The 16,444-nt window shown below is 40.9% G+C and overlaps 1 protein-coding gene across 2 annotated transcripts in view; it reads left to right on the top strand.

Moving 5' to 3' along the window:
* Positions 1 to 16,444, top strand: part of ST8SIA6 (ST8 alpha-N-acetyl-neuraminide alpha-2,8-sialyltransferase 6) — a 180,097-nt gene that overhangs the window by 100,692 nt on the left and 62,961 nt on the right. For both annotated transcript variants that reach the window (XM_066385748.1, XM_066385747.1), the window contains exon 3: positions 5,580 to 5,669. In XM_066385748.1, coding sequence (XP_066241845.1) covers positions 5,580 to 5,669 — 90 coding nt within the window. The remainder of the gene's footprint in view (positions 1 to 5,579; positions 5,670 to 16,444) is intronic.

Below are 16,444 nucleotides of genomic sequence, written 5' to 3'. Positions count from 1 at the left end.
AAGTGATTTATAAATAAAAATATTAGCCAATTGAAGAGGGTATTCAAACTATGTAGTGGTTTGGATGCATGCTTTCCTTCTCTCGGAAGCTACACAGGAGAGGGCACATTATAGTTAGCTGTCTGCTTGATGTGTGTGAAGTCAGAGCACAGATGGCCACTATCGCCTCTGTGCTGGAGGCGGGCCAGGCCTTTCCACCCCTCTACAGGGGGATTTCTGCTGGTGGTCCACATGGGGAAGGGCATGAGAAGTATATGGAAGAATTCTTATTCTTTGGGCTTTTTTGTCTGCATTTTTCGTCTGCATTGCCCATCTGCTTAGAAATTCTTTCTCCGAAGAGAGTAACATTGATTAGATTTTAAGCTTTTCATTGAGTTTCACAATCTAGTTTTGCCCCCTCCATGGCCAATGTAAATAGAATTTGGGATGTTCTTGAAACTTCTTTGTCACCTACAGGCAGATCATTTTGAGGGATGTTTTTCTTGTCCAGGGGACTGGTTGCATGATTGCTCTAATTACAAGTCATGCTCGGAAGGCGATGTAACTCTGTTGTAGAGATTATTGTAGATGTCCTCTAAGTATGGATGACATTGTTTTGTAGGGATCGAATCACTTGATTTTCTTTGAGATATTTTTTGCATTATCAGAGTCTTAATTTTAATGATTTTTCTGGATTCTCTTAGCTTCTCACTAGTGTGTGCAATCTTGCCAGGTGGTTTTGTAAACTGATCACTTTCAACTCAAAACAGACCTAGAAAGAGAGAATTTCTAAAAAGCAGATCAGCTACGCAGATTATAATGATAGCGGAAATACTTGTTTTTGTGTGTGTTTCCTCCCAAATCTTATTGAAGACTTTTTTTCCCTCCAACATACTGAAATGATGAAATGTGCCTGAAGGCTTGGCTGCCAGTAGCAAACAAACAAATTCAATAATTACATAATGAAAACAGTCAGCATTTATAACAGACTTACAAGGAACGGAAAAAGGAAGAATTTGTACCATTTAAGGTTTAGCAAACTGTCAATAAAAGATGAGTCATGGTCAGGGGCTCTGTATACCCTGCTAAGGGGTGCAGAGCATATCCTGAGGCTGATGGGAGTTATGGAAGGTCCTGGAGCAGGAACATGATATGATCAAATGCACGTGAGGCCACTCATCTCAGGGGCAGCGAGGATGGAGCTGAAGGGAAAAGAGGTTGGTTGAGTTGTTTCGAGAAAACAGGCAGGCTGCAAAGACAAGAGGCTTGGAGAGAGTCCTGGGAAATATTGCAGCTGAATACCAAACAGTTGCTTTAAAGTAACAGGCAGAATAAAAAGCAACCCTGGGAGACACCAACACTTAAGGATTGTCCAAGAAAGAACCCGCAAAATGGCCCTGATCAGAGGTAGAAAAACTAGGAGAGAAGACTGTGATGGGAACAGGTGCAGAGTGAGTGGTCAGTGGTTCAGATACTTCTGGGGGGTGGCGGTGGTGAAGGAAGATGACTGAAATATGCCCTGAATTTGGAGATGCTTTTCAAGAATGGCTGGATATGTAGGTAAAGAGAAGATAAAGAAAGGGTTGCAGTTTGAAGGAGGAGCAAGGCATTCAGTAGATGAGCAGAATGAGTTGTTCGGGTGGTTGTTGACTTTGACATGGTAGAGAATTGAGCATGAGAAGGAGGCGACAGTGGAGGGGAAAGGCTGAACACTCAATAAAAAGAAAAATGAAGGAGTGGGCCTGGATTTTAGAGGAAACAGGGAGGGGTGGGAGGGCAGGTGGCTTGTCCTTTTGTTAGAGGAGAGACACTTTTTTCTCTGAGGTAGCAAATGAAGATGGCTTATAGCTAAATGTCAGTTAATACCAGGCAGCATCATTTTTTTTTTTCTAAAACAAGAAGCATGATTAAGTTAGGAAGGCACAGAATGGTGAAGACAGCAAAAACAGTGAATGTGGAAAGTAGCCATTGAGGGAAATAGAAGGCAGAGGTCGCTGTGCCACATAATAGAACTGTTATGGTAGACAGACGGCCAAGCAAATTGGATGGGCAACCACAAATTTATCAAGGCAGCAATCTACGTATAGTGAGATTTTTTTTTTCCCTTAGCAGTCCTAGGGGTTTAGATATAGAAATGTGTAATTCCAGGGGTACTATTGCTCCCTTATCACAGATTTGCCAGGTGAGTGTGATAAAATGTCGAGGGAGCGGGGAACTGAGAATTCTGGTTAGATGCTACAAATGCTACAGATGAGCAGACAAGCAATCTTACATAGTGACAAGTGGGCAGAGACTGTGATCTTATCATGGAGCAATTAAAGAGGTATCGCCGGGCCGTGAGAGCCATCTCAGCAGTCTGGTGTGGGAGACTTCAAGCACTGACTTGGTCCACCGAGTTCTAGTAGATCTCTGAATCTACTAGGGATCGCTGTCCCTTCCATGACTTGTTTTGGAAGCACTCGCAACTGCACGGTTTGGCAGATCGTGTATGGACTGATCCTTTTTCGCTTCATTAGCTAATTCTATAATAGTTAAGAAGTGGTTGCAAGGGGTTTTCATCAGAAAATTAAAATTAAAGCATCAGAGCTGATGGAAACAGAATTACTATTTTGGACCCCCGAGTCTGGCCCGGGGGATTTTGGTTCCTACAGCTGACCTGGCAGCCTTCCTGAGTCCTGGGCATTTTCTCTCCCAGACCCAAGTGTGCAGGCTGCCAACTTCAGTTAGTTTTAGGGGCTCCCTGTCCGTGTATATCCTGGACTTCTCCCTGAACGTGAGCTTCCCGGCAGCAGGCAGTGTGCGAATGGCAGGCTGCATCTCTGTGGCTTCCTCTACCATTTCCCGTTCGCCCTGTCATCAGCCCTTTTGGGTGTGTGTGCCTTTCCAACCTGACCCCAGTACGCCTTCCTGGGGTTACAGGTCGGCCCATACTCGTCTTGTACAATCTCTCCTTTCACTAGGCTGCCTCTCACTCCAGGTCCTTAGAATCCCTGCTTTCCTCTCAATCAATTTCTCTGTCCTCTTTGACTTAGCTGAGAGATGTTCCCAAATTAGAAGTCAAGGAGGATTCAATCTAATGTCTTTATCCACAGTGGGTGCCAGCTTCTCAAATTGGATGTGTCCACAGGTCATGTCCTCTCTTAAGTCAAACTCAGAGGATTTCTTCTTTCAAAGACAAGCAGCTTTCTCATGGTTCTCCTCAGGAATGCAGATTCAAGGACATTTAGTTCTCACTTATTTACACAACAGAGAGAGTGACACATTTAGTTAGGTGATCTAGCCCTTTTTCTGGAAGATCTAATGCCTTCCCCTTCTCCAGGGACTCCTCATATCTTTGTAGTTTTTAAAATTTATTTTCATATCTTTTTATTTATTTTAGAGAGAGAGGAAGAAAGAGAGAGAAATATAGATTTGTTGTTCCACTTATTCATGCACTCATTGGTTGATTCTTGTACATGCTTTGACCAAGGATCGAACCCACAACCTTGGTATATCAGGACAGTGCTCTAACCAATTGAGCTACCTGGCCAGGGAAGGTCCTCAAGCATTTTAAAACAAGGCAGTTATACTTTTGACTTGTATTCCTGTCACTGAATAAGAAACATTGTTGAAAACAACATGAACTGGGAGATTTGTCTAAGAGGTTGTGAAAGGAACTGTATTGGTCAGTGCCTAATGTAGGCAAACATTTGAAGTTTATGGATTCCGCATGTGACTACTTTAACATTTTCCCAGGAAGGTTTTAATAACAATAGAGAAAAAGGAAGAAAACCGTGAAGACTCTTTAATTGCAAAGGAGATAGGAGAGAAATAGAAAGAAAAGGGAATTAAAGGGGCTTCCCTTTCTGTTCCTTTCACCAGGAAGTGACCTCTGTAGTAATAACACTTGTTGGTTTGAGGAGAGAACACAATGATGTATTTAGGAGAATAAGAACATAGCATTTGTTTAGTGACTTCTGTGTGTCAGGCAGTTTTAAACACATCCTGTATAATCCCTAGTCTTAGTTCATTTGGGCTGGAGTAACAGAATGCCACAGACTGGCACTTTATAAACAACAGATATTTATTTCTCACAGTTCTGGAGGCTGAGAAATTCAAGATCATGGTACATGTAGATCTGGGGTCTGGCGAGGTTCTTGTTCTTCATAGATGGCCATCTGTTCTCTGTAACCTCACAGGGAGCCAAGGACTCTCTCAGGCCAATTCTTTAAGTCCCACTCGTGAGGACTCCCCCTTCATGATCTTGTTACCTCCCCAAAGTCTCCACCTCTTATTACCATCACCTTGGGGAATTTCAACAAATAAATTTAGGGGGACACAGACATTCAATTTACAGCATCCCTATAACTATTCGATTGAGTAAAGATTGTAAAAAGGAAACTCTTAGGCTCCAAGACCACAGTCAGAGAGCGGAGCCCAGATTCAAAGCCTGGTCCTGCTGACAGTTTAGACGGTGTTTTTTCCTATGACGTCACTCTCTCGTGGCAGACCTTTGTGTTTGCCTTCCATGGGTCTTCTGTGATTTAGTTGGGCAAGACTGTTTTGACTTTATTAACAAAGATACTTTCTAATTTAAGGAAAGTTATATGACATTAAATCCTATGGGTGCATGCTCGTCACAGTTTAACAATTCAATATTGCAAAGCCATCATAATTCAAAGCACTGCTGGCTTGGTAATTCGCTTCATTAACGGCACTGCCTGAATAAAATACACAGCCAATTAGAAATAAACAAATCCTGGAAAGTATGATAATACCTCAGGAAGCACAGAAGGTGAGGAATGTAGACAGGAGGAGGGAGAAGGAGGAAGTGGGGGAGGGCAGAAAAATCATACCTGGATGAAGAGGGATTTTATGAGCCCTCTTAGGTGTGCTCTGTGCAGTGTTTTTAGAAGGCATTTCTGTGAAATATTGAACTAATTATGAAGCTTTCTTATTTATATCTTTGCCTGTACATCTCTGGCTCCCTCACCTCCCATATCCAATTTATTTTGAAGTCCTGTCAGTCTTATCTCCAGAACAGGCCTTAAATCTGTGAACTTCTCTTCAGGCTGGGGGACAGTGCAGTGCCCTTGTCCACATCTGTATCCCAGTCTCTTCTCTTTCTGGGCGCTCTGGATGGCTGTTCTTTTCTGACTCCCACTTTGTGCTCCTCTGGCTGGGCTGGAGCATCAGACGCACGGCACAAACGTGAGAGCTGTGGGCCTCCCGTGTCTGCACGCTTCCTGCCAGAGACAACAAGCAGCTCAGAAAAATAAAATCTACTTACACGCAAAATGATGAAAACTTTTCAATAACTTGTTCATTGTACATAATAACCTCAAAATATGAAAATAGAAAGTCTTCCACAGGGAGTTCTTTCCTTTTTGACTTATAGTATGAGTTATTTTGTTTGTTTTTTGTTTGTTTGTTTTAAATTTAGACTCATCAGAAGGGAAATGAAAATATCAATTTCCTTTTCCATGGAGAAATCTAATAATGGAATAAAAAACAGACTTTATTTGGGCACATTTTAGTAGTTAAAGCTGATTTCTGTTAATAACATCTTATAAGCTCTCATTTTAATATCAATTTTCTTTATAATCTCTTTGGTGAAACAGCACCTACCTGAGTGAGAAGTCACTCCGGCTGACAGAGAGATGCACAAATCTGCAAAATGGCTTTGATACATTATCTAACAAAACGAAAAGGTAAGTTCTACTCTTCACGTGTAATTTACCTTAAAAATACCTGTTTCATATTCAAAATGTTTCATAGCATCTTTGAAGTTATCTTGAAAAGAAGACTGTGTTTCTGCACAGACCTGACCTTGAGCTTGGAGATGCATCCCAGGGTCAGGAGGCTGGAGGCGGATGGGACAGTGCAGCCCAGGGTCAGACCCTGGCAGCTGGGACTCTGCCCATCTGACCCGGGGCCACGTTCACTAAAGCTTCCGTGTAATTTTGCTGGCTAATCTTTTATAGGCCCTCATCTTGTTGCGAGTCCTATGGACATTCTGGACCTGGTTTTAGGAAAGTGCACACTTGTATTGAATCACTTACAATCCCAGAAGGTTAACAGATTTACCCTAAGTCCCAGCTGTGGCTCACTCCCAGCTTTCCCACACCTGCTTGCAATCCTATATCTTAGAGAGTACACAATCCCATAGACTCCAAATTGGGGGAAAGAAGATCTAAATGCTACAAAGCTTTAGACCTAGATGAGCTACTGGTGGCCTAAGACTCAGAGGCCAGAGGCACTGCCTTGCTTACATCTGTAAAGAGCAGAGGCTGACAGTGCTGGCCATGGGGGTGCCTGTGGGGTGGAGGCATGTGGTTACACCCAAAATCCCCCTTGAAAGAACTAATCTGAGTTGCATTGGTCATGAGCTTGCCTGAGAGTTGGAAGACTATTCAAGGTAAGAGGTATGGCAGGTTTCCTCATGCTAGCCTCATTCAGGGACACCCGGTGACAGTCCCTCCTCCATATCTGTATATTTTTTCTCTTTAACTTCCTAAAAATTTCTCTCTTTCTTCCCTCACCCTTTCCGCCACTCTCCTTCTCTCTTTTTCCTCTCTCTCTGTCTCTCACACATACCCTCTTACGTATTTCTTCCTCTTTTAATTTTAAACATAGTGTTTATGGGAGGAAGGAGTTTAAAAAGCTGCCTGAAATCTATCCACTCCCTCGCTGGGCGAGTGGGAGCTTGTGTGTGTGAGTGTGTGGTGGGGAGCAAAACCAAGGTAGGCAACCTGGTCTAATCTCTTTTTAACTGCCATGCTGGGTTACAGACTAATGATACTTTCTAGGGGCCATTCCTGCTGGAAGCCCCTAGCGGGCTGTTCCCTGGCTGACGTATAGAGTAAATCAAACCCAGGATTTATGAGGCAGGTCTCCCTGGAGAGTGGCACCGAAGCCACCCAGTCTCTGGGTGTAAAGGGAAATGCTTCATAATTTAAGTGTTCCTGCTGTGCAAGGAAGCTCACGGACCTCACCTGCTATTCTGGGCTGAGGTGCATGTCCAGCACAGGAAGACAGGACCAGGGAGGCCACCCTTCCTGGCCCAGGCACCTCTCTGCTTTGTCTGAAGCTCTTGACTGACTGGATCCTTGGATTAGGAAAGCCTGATACTGGTGAGATCTCTGATTTGAATTCATCTGGCTTGACAAGCCACACCTTTATATTAGCTCAGTTTATTACAAAAGGATACCCTATTAAAGTTTTGTTTTCTTTTCCTTAAATTCCAACTGATGGGCCCTAAGTTTCCTGGAGAAATGGACTGTTCTGAGGACCTTCCATTTGCCACACCTGCTCCACTTTTCTGTCTCACTACGGTTCAGTCTGGGTTATCTTTGCTCTGGGAAGCCGGCCTACAAGGACTTTATCTATAGGCTCCTTTTTCATCTGGCTTTCTTTGGATTTGACCTAGAGAGGAGAACTAGAAATTGATCGGAAAAAGGGAAGAAGGAAAGAAGGTTTCTTCTTGTGGTACTCCAGGCCAGTTACATCCTTGACTGAATGGTGGGGTTGCATCCTGAATGAAGGCCATGGCTGTTGTTAGTTCTCCCCTCCCCTCCTCTCTCCCCTTGCCTCCCACCTCTACTAAAATATCCAGTTTAGGTATAAGCTGTAAATAGTCCCCTGATATTGTACTTGGATTTCTCTACAATTGGCCCAGGCCTTTAGGGCAAGCCCCTTTTTAGGCAATAAATGACACAGTTTGGACCATTATTCCTGCCTGGACCCTCACCTTAGATTGGCTAGAATGAACACTTGCCAATACTTCTCTTCTTGAACAATATAGTCATTGGATTTGGGGTTGACCTAAAAGTAGCTCCTGCGTTATAGATGCTTTTGGAGCCATTTGTTTGTTTGTTGGGCCCTTTTTTAAACTTTTTTTGAGGGACTAAAATTTTGCAACTCTTGCAGATAAATGCCATCATGTCCCGTGAAGAGCAGAACTTGGAAAACCTAGTCCTCACTCTTCCATTCCCTGTGACAAGCCAGTTGTACTCCTTGCCCAACATGTGAACCAGTGTGTCAAAGTTGCCTTTGACCCTTCAACTCTCTCTCTCTGACATGAACTATTTTTGTACCCCAAAGTGACAAAAGTCAGCTGATCCACAGCGGTGCACTGGAGCAAAGCACTTGAGTCAGCGCGGGGGGAAATTTGCTTATCCTGGAATGTGTTCTTTTTCAAGACAGAGAATTTTACAACTCTTTACGTGTGCCCACAAAAATGGCTAACTAAAGTAGACTAGTGAGAATACCCGTGCTTATGCTCTCATGTTTGCTGTCTCGCTTTCTTTCCTGTTGTTTTGTATTTGGTGTTAAGACCTTTTCTTGGCTAGTCTTTAAGGGGATGGCTTTCCATTACTCACAATTTTCAGCTAGCTCATGTAATTAGCCTGCACTGGTATTCTGTTCGGCAAAGGTCCAGAGAGAGCAGGCACGAATTGCCCATTGGGGTGAAAGTGTTATTTAGCACACAGGAGACTAATTTTTTCAGTTGTATTGTCTATTGTAAAGAATTGTGTGTTCTGAGACCAGTGCTATTACAGATTTACAGGGAGACAATCAGGAAAGCTATTCACTGTGTGGTGATAAAAAGTAATTTCATTTTTTTAGAAATAATTATTTAGCTCTATTTTTGTCATGGTCTGTTGAAGTCTTAGATTTTCTCTTTCTTCAGCCAATTTGTTCTTTTCAGGTTGCTAAAATAGAATTTAGGAAGATGGAGTTGTAGTGGGAGAGAAATAGTGCTCTTTTTCTCCACTGGCCTTGACTATATTTTTGAATCAAAGAAAAACAGTTGCTGCTCTGAGCACTGGTTGGATAAGATACTGTGTACCACAATTTTTTATTCTCTGTTTAAGAAGACTATGAACTCCTGTCACAGACTCAGCACATAATAGTTGCTCAATAAATACTGTGGAATAAACTGATGAATGAATAAATACACTTCTTTTTTTTTTTTTTCTAAGAGAGAGAGGAAAGGAGAGAAATGAGAAATATCAACTCATAGTTGTGTCACTTTAGTTGTTCATTGATTGCTTCTCATATGTGCCTTGACTGGGAGGCTCCAGCCAAGCCAGTAACCCCTTGCTCAAACCAACAACCTTGGGCTCATGCCAGCGACCATTGGGTCATGTGTCTAATACCAGCTTAAGCTGATGACCTCACACTCAAGCTGCTGAGCCTGTACTCAAGCAGTGTCAGCCCATGCTCAAGCTGATGATCTTGGGTTTTGAACCTGGGACCTCAGCATCCTTAATCAGTGCTCTATCCACTGCACTACCACCAACCAGCCAGGCATGAATAAATACACTTCTTAAGCCTTCAAAACATTTTCTCTGCCATCTCTAATTTCTAGCTCTTAAAAATTATCCTGAAATCCGTAAATTTAAGCTCTTTTTTGAAACCACTTTGAAACTTCTCTGACTCTGACTTTGAATCTTCAGTTTTTCGGTGTTTTCCTACCTTATCCATTTCCCCTGAGTGTTTCTCTGGGCTTTTTCAGCCCAATATTTTTCACCTGGTTATCTCCCAGATAAAATATAATATTATACTGTATTAATAATGCTGTGTAGCTAGTTTGCTTATTTTTTAACATGGCAATGATTATTTGCAAATTTTTCTGACTATATTTTAGAAAAATGGTAATTGTATGGATAACCAAGCTGTACTCTTAATCCACACTGCTTCAGACCAATAATTGATTTTTCAAAGAGCAAACACTTCCTGGGGTTGACCCAGGAAATGAACTCATTCGTCCCTTCCTGGGATTTTCTGCTTCTGTGTCTGTTTCTTCCTGTGCTTCTGTTCTATTTCCCAGATGGTCCTGTATCCTGAGAAAATTTCTGTTTGTACTTGTTTGGTGTCTACTGCCAGGGTAGATGAATTGCTTTAGCAAAATCTAAAACACACTGTTATGACACAAAGTTTTATTCTCTCTCGTACAACATTCAGTGTAGATAGTCCTTCTTGATCAGGGAGCTCTCCTCTGAGCATTGACTAAGGGAGTCTGGCTCCCTCCATCTTACGGTGCAGCCATTTTCAGCAGATGATCCCCAGCTTGCTGCTGAAGATGAAGATATCATGGAGTAAGCACACACAGCTCGGAGGAGGCTTGCATCCCTTCCCTTGTTTGGATCTGGCCTACCTAGCTGTTTAGGGTCATGTGACTGGTTTTGGCCAATAGAATGTGAGTGGAGCTGGTGTGTGGTTGGTTGGCATTGGGGAATGGAGTGCCTGGCTGGGAAGTTGCTTGCAGCAATAACTGTATGCTATGAAAAGAAGCATCAGTCAGTAGTGGTGAACCAGAACCTTCTGCTACATATATATTAAATAGCTTCACCATTCTTATCATTCTATTGAGAATAGGCCCCTACAGTGTTTCTTAAAGGTGGAAGAAAACATTTTTTTTAAACAACGGCAGTTTCTTATATCTTTTAAACACTAGATTAGTTAAAACAGTATCCTCAGTTGTTGGACAAACAAGTGTTAGGCTTGCTCGCTTGCACTTTGCCTGATTGGTGCATGAGCACAGGGCAGCACCTCATGTGTACAGTCTATGTAAGGCTACGGTGCTTGCTCTTGGGGCGGCAGATTGTAAATTGTGGATTGCCTGCCGCCATTCAGAGGGGCTATTTTCTTTGCTATTGCTTGCAGGAGAAGTTTTTTTCCCACTTGGCCTATTTTGCTCATCAGCTGTGAAAGAGAGAAGTGGTTTGCCCTGCCTGCTTGCTCATTGCTATTGTGAAACTCTAATAACTGGTCAGGGCACACGAAAGAAGTGACTATCAGCTCCTCCCCCCTTCTCTCCTTTCTCTCCCTCTTCCCTTCCTGCAGTCAGTGGCTTGATTGCTTTGAGCATCAGCCCTGAGCTCAGTTGGTTTAAGAGTTGGCCCCAGGCACTGAGGATAGCTCGATTGGTCTGAGCATCACCCTCAAGTGCTGAGGATGGCTTGGTTGATTGAAGCATTGGCCAGATAGTGGTTGCTGGGTGTGTCCCAGTAGGGGTATATATGGGTGTCTGCCTCAATATCTCCCCTTCTCTCTCATGTAAGAAATAAATAAATAATAAATAAAATGACCTAGAACAATGACTTTTCTAAAAGGTAACATCTTAATGGGGCACCTTAAAAATGCTAGTTAGAAGGTACTCTTTTGCAGGGTGAAAGGCAAAGTGAATTGAAGACTGGCCCTAAATGCTTTTCACTATTTACTATCTAGGAGAGTACAACATGACCTGAATTACAGCTTGAAATGAAAAGGTATAAATTATTCCAGATCATATGTCAAAAAATCTGTGTGATTATATTAGTTGTCAGCCTGCTAAGAAAGCATGTATTCCTACGTTTCATCTTGTCTGTCAGGAAAAACAATTTTTGGTCATATATAAGATTTTCTTGGAATGATATATGACTTGTTCCCATGCTGCTTTAAAGCTGTTTTACTTCCATTGCTTCTGAAAATAATACCCATACTTTGTCTTCTCACCTCTGACCTGCTAACTTACCTTTTATGGTCAGCTTTCATGCACTTTAAAATCTAGCATTCCTTCCTTTCCTTGGTACGAAGGTCAGAAAGAAGACGTCAGCACAAAACAGCCACTCATACTGACATGGCACATTCATAATGTCTTGGGGAATTTCTCTTGGTGCCCAAAGCAGTGGCTTTGTTTGCTAACATAAAAAGTTAAGTTGTGGCAGGTGAGCTGATATCAAGGCCATGATAGAAGTTTCTGAAACTTTGATTTTGCATTTATGCTAACCAAAAATTATGCCAAATCTATTATAAGTTAGTTTCACCATCATTCTGTATGTCAAAGAATACATAAGAAATAAACAACAAGAATAAATAAGAAATACAATTTAAGAACTTGAAGGAATAGTCTCTTAACTTGTTCTAATTTATATATTTTTTTTCTGTTCTTAAAATGAGAATGTATGACCTTTATTTTATGAAAGAATTTAATTCTCTCAGTTTAAAGATAAAAATATGAGATTATGAAGTCAATGCCAGGAAACCAGTAAATTGAAGGGGTGGGACATACAATGTGTGTGTGTGTGTGTGTGTGTGTGTGTGTGTGTGTGTGTGTGTTTGTTGATGTTGGAAGATAACCAGCATAATCCTAATCTGAGTTTCTTAATACTTGATAAGAGTTTCTTAGTATTATTTTTAAAAATATATGCTGCAAGATTGAGATAGTGTATTATATTATTATAAGTGTTTGTCAGTGGAAATAAAACTTCATTTTTCCCTCAGGAAAATTGAAACACTGATTTTCTAGTTCTACAATATTGATTATGCACTCACATCAGAAAGCTTTCTCATGCTTGCTCAAAGAACTAGTCATTTGAAAGAAACCCTTAATAGCAAGAGAATGACAATAAAAATGATCGAACATATTTGAGGTCATAAAGAAATAATTGGAATTATTTGCAATTTTAGAAGTGGTATAGAGAAAGAAAGAAACTTTTACTTTTGTTCAAATTTTATAACAGGGAATGTTAGAAATATAGTGTATTTGCTGCCTGTGGTAGCCAAATTTCCAAGATGGTGCCCAATGATTCTCTTCTGTTATTCACATGCTTTCCCACTACCTCACTGAAGGGGACTGCCCTGTGTAACCAATATGATATTGCAGAAATAATGACATGTGACTTTTAAGACTAGGTCATAAAAGAATTTGATAGTCTCCCTTGCCATCTCTTGGATTGCTTGCTCTGAGAGAAGCCAGGTCCCATGTCATAAGGACATAGAGAGGTCTGCATGGCAAGGAACTAAGGCCTGTTGCCCACAGCTAGCACCAGCTTGTCAGCCATGTGCATGAATCTCCTTGAAGTAGATCCTTTGGCCCCGACCAACGTCTTTACTTTGCATCCTAATGAGAGCTGCTGGGCTTCTCTTGGTAAGATTACAGCTTCTAATGATTGTCACAGTTCAAAAGAAATATCTGAAAACTTTGGGTGTTTTTATGTGCTAATCATATATTAAATTTCAATTTCAAAAACCCACAGCAACTTCTATGTGCCCAGCAGTATGACAGTCACAATGCAGTTGTTCTCATCCTGGAGGTGTGCATCAGACCCACTGGGAGCTTTTCTGAAGAATGCATGGTAGAGAATGGGAGATTGAGATCTCTTGCATAAGGGACACAATGATAAATTATTTCTACTTTTGGGCACCTCACAGTGTATGAAGGGAGTGAAATATTTATAGTACATTCACTTCTCATTTTTCTTTGCAGATGCCTCCTCATCACCCCTCACTTTTGACATTAGGGTGTCCCAGCGCTCAGTCCTCAGGGCTCATTTAGTCTTCTCATCATTTTCTTCATTCTCATTCCTCAGGGACCTCACTTAGTCTTATGGATTTAAATACCACCTACATACTGATGATTCCCAAATTTATATTTTCTGTCTGAACACTTTCTAGATTTGTATACATATATACCTCTGCCTTATCAACACCTATAAGGAATCTCAAACCTAACACATCTCACAGCATCTCCTGGACTTCCCCTTAAACGGTGAGCTCCTGTAGTCTTCCCACTTTGGTTTATGGTGAGTCTCTTCTTCCCAAGCTCAGACCTACATGGTTGGAGTTATCTTTGACTCCTTTTTTATCCATCCCAATATTGGTCATTAAATCTCCTTGGCTACTTTCAAACCATATCCCTAAGCTTATTGTTTCTTACTGATTTTACTACTTCGACCCTGGTCGAAGACATCTTTATTCCACTCCTAGATTGTGGCAAACATCTCTTAATTGCTCTCCTGGCTTCTACCCTTGCTCTTTGGGAGACCATTCTCAACAAAGTTTACAGAGGCAAACTTTTGAAATATGTCAGATCAGGTCACTTCTGTGTTCCAATGTTTTTCCAGTTTACTCAAAATGAAAGACAAAATTATTACAGTAGCTTGCAAGGCCCTTATAGGCACTTCTCAATATATATATAATACATTTGCCAGCAACAACATTAAGGAGGTGGGTGGGAGAAAGCTGTATTGGGCTAGCGAAATGACTACAGATGATAAAGTACATAATCACAACAATGTATATTTGGTTACAACATGTAGATGTAAAATAGTAAGTAACATACATTCCACAAAAAAGGATGAGTAAAATATCTATATTTCAGTAGAATTCTGATAACTTTATATGTATATAGTAAACTGTAGAGTAAACCACCAAAAATGTAGTTAGAAATTATTAAGGACATTAAAATGCTCTGTTAGAAAATATTCACTTTAGGCAAAAGAATGATGTAATGGAGGACAAAAAATACACGCTATATGTAAGAGCAAAAAGTAAAGTAGCAAAGGTAGATAACTCTATAACAATAACATGAAAGGTAATAGATTAACTCATGCAGCCCAAAGGCAGAGATTGTCATACTAGATTAGAAAACATCCAAGTATAAAGTGTTTACAGAAGACACACTTTGTATTCAAATACACAAATGGGTTAAAAGTAAAAGTATGGGAAAAGATAGATCATATAAATAGCAACCACAGGAAAGCTGAAGTGGTTATACCAATTTCAGACAAAATAGGCTTTTAAAACAAAAAATGTTAACAGAAATAAAGAAGGAGATTTTATAATTATAAAAGTGTACAGGCTTTCTTTTTGAGGTGATAAAAATGTTCCAAAATTGAGTGTAGTAGTAGTTGTACATAGCTGTGAATACTTTAAATATCATTGATTTGTACACTTTAAATTGATGTATTGTATTGCATATATAAATTATACCTCAATAAAGCTGTTAAAATCTATTTTTTGTTGTTGAAATAGAGAGAGAGAGGGACAGATAGGAAGGGAGAGAGATGAGAAGCATCAATTCTTCGTTGTGGCACCTTAGTTGTACATTGACTGCTTTCTCATATGTGCCTTGACCAGGGTGGGAGGAGCAGACTACAGCAGAGCAAGTGACCCCTTGCTCAAGCCAGTGACCTTGGGCTTCAAGCCAGCGACCTTGGGCTTCTAGCCAGTGACCCTGCTCTCAAGCTGCTGAGCCTGTGCTCAAGCCGATGATTTCGGGGTTTCGAACCTGGGTCCTCTGCATCCCAGTCCGATGCTCTATCCATTGCACCACTGCCAGATCAGGCGAAGTTGTTAAAAACTTTAATGTACCTACAGATCACTTAGGGATTTTATTTTAATACAGATTCTGATTCTGTAGGTCTGGGACAAGCTCTGGGATTCTGTATTGCTAACAATCTTACTGTATGATGCCAACACTGCTAGTCTGAGGTCCATATTTAAATAGCAAGGCCAGTTTTCTCCTTACTTTTCTGACTTTACCTCCTGCTGCTCTCATGAGTAAATTTATGAGTGATTAGAGAATGCTTTTCATCCACCCTAACCATCTGGGTTATCCTTGAAAATACCATACCTGCCTCTTCCTCAGGCCTTTGCACTTGTCATTCATTGCTTTTGCCTAAAATGCTCTTTCAGTCTCCACACCCCCATGGGAGCACAACTTACTTGATCACCTTGTTCAAGTCTTTTCCCTGCTCTTAACTCCCAAGTAAGGTCTTCCCTGATCCCTCTTCCTAAATTTCAGCTCTATTTCACATACTTCCTTTCCCTTTTCCTGCTTTTTCTTCATAGTACTAACTACATTACACTTCAACTTGCTATTAATTTATGTATTATTTGGTGTATTAGTTTGTAGGTCTGCCCTAACAAATTACCACAGATTAGATGGTTTAAACAGCAGAAATTTAGTTTTGCACAGTTCTGGAGGCCAGAAGTCCAAGATCAGGTGTCAACAGGTTTGTTTTCTCAAAGTCTCCTGGCTTGGCTTGTAGATGGCTACCTTCTCACTGTGTCCTCACATGTCCTCTTAACTTCTGTCTCATTCCCGGTGTCTCTCTGTATATTCAAATTTCCTTTTCTTATAAGAATATCAGTGAGATTGAATTAGGGCCACCTTAATGGCCTTGTTTTAACTTAATCCCCTCTTCAAAGATCCTATCTCCAAACACAGTCACAATCTGAGGTATTGGGACTTCAATGTATGAATTTTGGAGAATGCAATTCAGCCCATACATTTTGTTTATTGTTGATCATTCCCTAGTACAGTACACATTTTATGAGATTATAGGAGTTTTTTTAAAAAAAATCTATTTTGTTCATTATTGTATTACTGTTCACTAACACAGTCCCTCCCTCACACCTAGCAGATGACCAGTAAGTATTTATTGAGTAAATACAATAAAACAAAAGGATAAGAGCTGACGAGCTATATAGTACAGGGTGGTGCAGAGGACACAGAAGAGGGAGACAACAACTCTGCTATGTGAGTCAGAACAATTTAAAAGGCAAAGAGTTCATAGCCACTCATATGTGGAATAGAAATCTTACCAGGTCTACTCTCTCTGCTAGCTCCTTCAGTATTGTAACTCACTACTATAAAATATCACTCTTCAAGAGATGGAGAAACCCTACATGTATTGGTTCTTTCAGATCTCTT

Source organism: Saccopteryx leptura, chromosome 5 (assembly GCF_036850995.1).
Source record: "Saccopteryx leptura isolate mSacLep1 chromosome 5, mSacLep1_pri_phased_curated, whole genome shotgun sequence".
NCBI classification, from domain to species: domain Eukaryota; kingdom Metazoa; phylum Chordata; class Mammalia; order Chiroptera; family Emballonuridae; genus Saccopteryx; species Saccopteryx leptura.
Note: the sequence above shows the minus strand (reverse complement) of the source record. Positions and strands in the feature narration are given on the sequence as shown.